At 38.7% G+C, this 7,031-nt stretch overlaps 1 protein-coding gene across 1 annotated transcript; it reads right to left on the bottom strand.

The window, feature by feature from the left end:
• Window positions 1-425: 425 nt before the first annotated feature.
• Window positions 426-4,172, bottom strand: LOC104451631 (cytochrome P450 CYP82D47). Its single transcript, XM_010066245.1, has 3 exons — window positions 3,635-4,172; window positions 1,851-2,254; window positions 426-1,046 (listed from the first exon to the last, which is right to left on the bottom strand). The coding sequence occupies exons 1-3, from the start codon at window positions 4,170-4,172 to the stop codon at window positions 426-428; spliced, it is 1,563 nt and encodes a 520-aa protein (XP_010064547.1).
• Window positions 4,173-7,031: the final 2,859 nt, after the last annotated feature.

Below are 7,031 nucleotides of genomic sequence, written 5' to 3'. Positions count from 1 at the left end.
GAGTCTAAAATTCGAAATAAGTGCTGGACAGAGGGGAAAGAGATACACTCCAATCATCCAATGAATGACAATGATGTTTATGGCTATATGAGATCGAATGGCCAGATCTTATTGATGACAACTAAACCTGTAGGATTGGCATTTGGGCAACGAAAGCATGAACAATTCCATACATGACCGGTTACACAGTACGCATGCAAGTGGTAAATGATAGTAAATGACATTTGACATTCTGATGCAATCACGAACTCATAAGCCCTTTCATGCAAGTGATGTTCCAAGGCTGGCAACTTCACCCTGTAGAGTCTAGGTATGTAATTAGTCTTTTAAGAGTCTCGCGTGGAGAGAGCGCATGCACATTTACTTATAGGTACATTCCAAAGAGTTTTTTTTATTTTTGATATATGAACTCTATGTTACCTCAACTAGTAGAGCTCCCGAGTTAATCTTGGCTTGAGCATAACCTCCAATGGGGTCGCTTTTAGTATAGTTGGTCCGAAGATCTCGGACATATCCACTGGTGAGTTGTCCACGGTTGATATCTCGAATGCATGTAAGAACTTAGCTAGAAGAAAGTGCACCATCTCCAGTCCGAAAGATATTCCGGGGCATATTCGCCTGCCGCCTCCAAACGGGAGGAGTGCAATGTTGGAGTCCTTCACATCAACATCTTTGTGGCTGCTCAAGAACCTCTCGGGCCTAAACTCCAATGGATCAGGCCATGTCCTGGGGTCGGTTTGGATTTTCCAGATGTTCAAGATCAACCATGTGCCTTTGGGCACGTGGTACTCGCCGACAGTGCAATCCTCAGTGAATTGGCGTGGCCCTGAGAGTGGGGCCGCCGGATGTAACCGGAGGGTCTCCTTCACTATGGCTTGAAGATAAGTTAGGCTGGCGATGTCCCCTTCTTTCACATGCCTTTGCTTGCCGATCTGAGCGTCCAGCTCTTTTTGAGCTTTCTTCAGGCTGTGAAGGTTGTTGAGCAACAGTGAGATTGCCCACGTCAGGGTAACCATCGAGGTATCACTGCCGCCTGCGATCATCGCCTTTATATACAACAAACATGTTTTCCACGTTAGAACTAAGTTATGAAGGTTAACCACAACATCGTTCGCAATTTAAATTCATGCGCCCTTCCACTTCACATGGGCCAGAAAAATGTGGTCCAATAACCAAAAAGAAGATGCATAAGTTGTAATTGAGTCCATATTTAGTCCCACTTCTTCTGCCCGTGATCGCAGGATGTTGAAATGGGACGCTGGCATTAATATAAAAAATTTAAATAAGCCCACAATATTATACACGAATAAACTTTTGTCCAACTTTAGGCCCTCTAATTTGAGCAGCTTTCCAAATTGAGTGCTCAAGCTTTATTTTATTGTGTAGATTAGGTTGTCTAGCTTGATTTCCAATGTAAGTACTTTTTGATTATCAAACTTAATTATTTCAATGTAATTGTTCAATGTGCGTATTTTCCATATCATAACACAAAAGGGAGAAAGTCTTTACTTGAAAAAATAAAAATTGGTTACTTATTTTTTGATGTACTGGAAATAACAAAAATCATAGGACTAGACTAGCTTGTAGTTCTACTTAGAACCTGCCCGGTTTAGTTCTAAACTTCATTCTGTGGTAAATCGGTGTGGTTCTCAATTTCGGGTTTTCTAAAATGCGTCCCTCCCTGTTAGATTTATATGGTTCCAACTCTAGAGTTGGACTGACTGGACCATTTTCACCCAGTTGAAATCAACTAAACCTATAGACAATGGCCCCTGACAACTTGATATGTGGGCAACTAGCATTACAGAAGAAGAAAAGATTGCTCCAACGGGAAGCGAACAAAAACTTACCAAGCATGTAGCTTTTATAATCGTATCAGCATCATAACCTCCAATTTCATCATCGTTAAGGACCGAAAGCATGACGTCCATGAAATCTCCACTTCCATTGGTCTCACCCAAATTCTTATTATCCCTCTTGTGATCCTCTAACCAACCACCCATAATTTCGTCTAGTTCTTCTGCAGTCCTCTTCATGGCCTTCTCACGTCCACCTAAGTCGAGCCACCTCAGGAAAGGAAAAGCGTCTGACGGTAAAAACGCCCCAAAGAGGTGGAAGAACTCCCGTAACGCCTTTTGGCACCGTTGCTTCTCTTCCTCGTCCGCTGTACGGTAGCGCTTTCCGGCCACGATTCTCAGGATCACATTCAGAGTCAACTTTGCAAACCACGGCCTCAAGTCGATGATGACATGGCCTAATAAATTAGAATGAAGTAGATGTTATGCTGAATTGAAGTTTTGAATACTCTCATGAACTAAAAGAATTGACGAAACATATTCAATCTTGAACAATACTTCATTGATGTCGTGTGTCATTCTATCTAGTTTCTTCGAAAATATCACAAAAAGTCTTAAATCTATTATGTGTATATCAATTTAATCATAAATTTTTCAATTTTGCTAATTTAGTTCTAAAGTTCTTGACGATTTATCAATATAGTCATTTTAATCAATTTTGAGTGAAAATCACTAAGATGAACACAAACTGTCTTACGTGGCACATCTAATTCTAACATAAACAAATTTTAAAATCACTTCTGACTTTTATATTATTATTATTTTTTATTTATTTCTCTTCTTTTTCCTTTTCTTTCTTTTTCTTTGTTTTCACTGTGGCTAGCAAGAGTTGTTGGGGTTCATTGACTATGGGCAAGGGCCACAAAGGCCTCGCTCAAATCTAGGTAAGGCAGTCTCGCTCGCAGCCACTGAGGGCTTTGCGACCCTGGCCTAGTGGATGACAAGCCAAGAAGACCCTCATGGGTCATAATGGAAAAAAATAAAAATAAAAATAAAAAAGGACATAAATAAATATATAATTAATAAAATTTAAAAATAAAAAAAATTGGCCAATCGTGCCACGTAAAATGACCGGTATCCACGTTATTCATTTATAGTCAAAATTAACTGGAAGAGCTATATTGACAAATAGTTAAAAAGTTTAGGACTAAATTGATCACACTGAAATGTTTACAATTGAATTGACATTCGCATAATAAGTTTAAGAATTATTTGGTAATTATCCAGGTTCTTTTTGTACTTAAAGGCAGAAAAGCCCATGGCTAGGTGATCGAACAAATACCCTCAGATCTATAAACCAAGAAATATGCTAATCGAGACCGAGAAGGGTGACCTAATTATGGCATTGTTTGTAGTTGCATTGAGTGATAAAAGAATCGAATTTGTATTTTGTGTGTCAAACACACAGGAGTCATTCCCAAACCATCCACGAATCCAACAAATTAGTAGGACATGGGCTTCCTTGAATGCCTCACAAAACTCAGCACTTCATTTAGGTTGTCCCTTTCCAACGAAACCTCTTTGACTAAGATAGGACAAGCATCATATTTTCTTTGTCCGTGGATATGGATGCCATAAAAGTGCAAGTCTTTACTCACTCTTAATCTAGAGAGAGTACTGCAACCAAAAGTTGTAAATTTGATCATTTCGTGACCTTGTACTCTGAAAACGACCAGTGTTCGCCGAAAAAGGTAAATAATTAATACAACCAGAGAAAGGCTTATCATCAAGAACCGCCAGAACAACATATAGAATGACCATCAACATCAAAAGAATACCTGAATCGTCCTTACTCTCAATCCAAAGCTTGTGCAGCTCTTGAATGGCCACGTCCGCTTCCGAGGCCTGGATAGGGTTGAGAAGCGATTTTACCCTCCGGCTCGAGAGCAGCTCCAAGGTGGCCATCTTCCTCACCTGGCGCCAGTATGGGCCATAAGGCGCGAACGGGAACATGGCATAGGAGTAGCCCAGGATCTCCTGGGCCAAGTATCGTGGTCGAGTGGACACTGCGATGTCGTTCTTGGTGAAACACTCCTTGGCTATCTCAGAACCGCTCACCACTAGGGCCTGGAACGTCCCACACCGGACGTTGAAGATGGGTCCACACTGGTCAGCCAGGGATGCCAAGGTCTTGTGGTGAAGCTTGGATTTCGCTAGAATGGGCAAGTGACCTATGATGGGCCATGCTCCCAAGGGTTCTGGTGGTGTTTTGAGCTTGCTTGATGATATCGATTTGAAAAATACAAAGATTAATAGGACGAGGATTGCTGGGATTATTCCGGACAAGCGGGGTAGGTCTTGAAGCAGAGAGTCCATTTTTGCTGCGTGTAACATGAAGAAGCACCAAGGAAAAAGGTTGTGATGCACTTGAGAGTTTCAAGCTCCAAACCTATTGCAAAAGACAGAACACACAATGAAAATTCGTGGCTGGGTACATTGTTCGTGTGCCTCTCTTTGTTGGATAGTGGAAATCTATGACGAAAGATTTTATATGCAAATCAATGCATGTCCCTATCGACTGTAATCATATTATCGTTTGGGGTAATATTATTTTTCAAGTGATAAGCGTATTTGTTTTTTTTTTTTTAATTTGAAGTATTAAATTTGAATTACCATCTTTGTGCATTCTCTTGAAATGATCTCTAAAAATACAGAACCCCATGTGTCTCGTATAATTATTTGGTGTCTATGGACCACATTCAGAGGATATAAGTAGGATACTTAAGAAATCTCGAATACTCTATTAATATAATGTGAGACATGTTTAATTGAGCATCTCAACATGTTTGTTGATGTCAGTATGACATATTTATGCATGTTTTTAACTTTGTACGTACTCACACATACATAACATATCTTTAATGAGTTCCAAATAAAGGAATCTTATATTTTGTCATTATCATCTATGCTGAATCTGAATCTAAGAACAAGATACGGAACTCATTAATGACAAAATATGAGATTCATTTGTTTGTGCATTACTTACTGATTTGGACAACCTCAGAGAAAAGTCAAAGGGTAGGTGGAGGAATTGGTTGCATTGTTTTTTTTTTTTTTTTTTTCCTTTTTTCAATTTATGGTTGAAAAGTCAACCATGAGTTCTACGGATTTTATTAGTATAATTATCTTTAGGTTATTAAGAAAATAATAATTTATTGCGAGTCACAAATTCTTGAAAGAACGAATACCAGAATATCTTTTAATTATTTATTATTTGACATTTTATAATTTAAAATAGAGTGTTCTTATTATAATAAATTAAAGGATGTAATCCATTTATTTTTCATTAGAATTCCACCGATGGGCCCACACGTGGTCATATATTTTTGCCGATCCAAACGAATGAATCCCTCGGATGAGAATTGAAGTTTCGGGCAACTTTACCATCCGGCTCGTGATGTCTTGTCTTACGGAAGAAGTTGCCGGCGAGAGGATGGGTGGGGTCCAGGTGGGGCCCACGCCGCATGACTTTTGAAAGATGCATCTCGAGCATTGCACAAGTAACTATGAAAAGACTTCTAGATTTGTTTTTTTGTTTTTTTTTATTAACACCTAAAAAACTTCAAACATGTACACGTATGACAAATTTATCTTATATTAATTATTGAATCATGAAAACTCAAAATTAATATATTTGTGATAAATTTATCTCAAATAACCATAAAAAACCCAAAATCGGTACATTTATGTCAAATTTACTCTAAATTAATTTATTCGATTGTCAAAAATCCTAAATTGATACTTTTGTGATAAATATACATTCCGTTAAATTGGATTAAATGAAAAAAAATCACAAAAATTGTATAAATATGACAAACAGAGAGTAAAATCTCAAATTTATACTAGTTAATTGCCATGTGTCATCAAATTTAATAATTTGATAGTAAAATTTAACGAAAATTAATAGAGAATAAATTTGTCATAAATGTATTAATTTAGAGTAAATTTGTCAAATATATACTAGTTTGGGATTTTAGGTGGTCCAAAATTAGTTTGAGATAAATTTGTCACATGTATATCAGTTTAGAGGTTTTTAAGAGTATTAATCTCTATTTTTTTTTGTCTGATTCTGGATTTGTTAGTTCCTCTCTATTTATCAGTAAATTTCTTTGTTATCTTTTTTCCATTTTATGAATGCTTCTAGAAGCCAATATTTTTGCATCAATAAAAGCCGTATTTTCAATGTAGACTTAAAACTCATTGTGCACTTTCATTAGGTTTAGTATCGGTTGCTAAAAAAATTCATATCTCAGGCACCAAAATCAAACCAATTTCTACCCACCCTGCGGTTCCCCTCATCCGGGAGGGGAGGGGTTCGAAACTCCGCACTCCCATTGCACGACTAAAGTGGAGTGTCGTGAGAGGTGGGCCCCCACGCTAGTGTCCCCTTGATTTACGCTGCCAATTGCCGGTTATATGGTGGTTTTAGAATATAAAAAAAAAAAAAATTCAAACCGATTTCTTTGGATTCAAGATTACTTACATAAAATTCCGTTAGTTTTGGCTCAGTTGTTGAGGCAAGCTCGAGACATCATGCTTGCTCGCTTACGAATCATTTTAAGAGTGGTTTTACTCCCATGGTCACCTTCAATTCTTATTCTCACGTATATTTATAGCCCTCCAAACTTCCTTAGCAAGTTGGAGACTTCAGATAGGTTAAAGAACCCATTGCAAATGTGTTCTTGGCTTGAAATCTTGCCCAAAATAAACTAAATTGCCTTTGCGAACCCAGTCGATACTTCCTTTACTTACCCTGATGGTTTTAATTAGTGATGGGCCTAAGTTGGCCCGTCCGCCCATGCTGGGCCCAAAGGCCCGGCCCACGGGAATATGGCCCGTGGAAGGGGAAGGTATAAAAGGGAGGAGAGAGAGAGAAGATAACGTTTTGGCAGAACGTATGTCTTCTTCTCTCCAACGCTCTCTCCCCCTTAAGACAAAACAAGAAGCAAACGGACACTGTCTTCCCTTCAAGGCGTCATCGGATCGAACCGGGGCCAGATTTTCTTCCTCTTTCAGCATTGGTGTCTAATCTGTGGCTAACAAGGTACGCTCGAATCCGTGGTGTGCTTTAGGATCGGTGATACGTGTTTTCCCGGGCTTCGTCTTCCGCATTTGATTTAGGGGTTCGATTGAGTGTCGAATCCGTTTTCGGGGATCAGTCATTCCCTACATTTG

Source organism: Eucalyptus grandis, chromosome 6, assembly GCF_016545825.1.
Source record: "Eucalyptus grandis isolate ANBG69807.140 chromosome 6, ASM1654582v1, whole genome shotgun sequence".
In the NCBI taxonomy this organism is placed as follows: Eukaryota; Viridiplantae; Streptophyta; class Magnoliopsida; order Myrtales; family Myrtaceae; genus Eucalyptus; species Eucalyptus grandis.
Note: the sequence above shows the minus strand (reverse complement) of the source record. Positions and strands in the feature narration are given on the sequence as shown.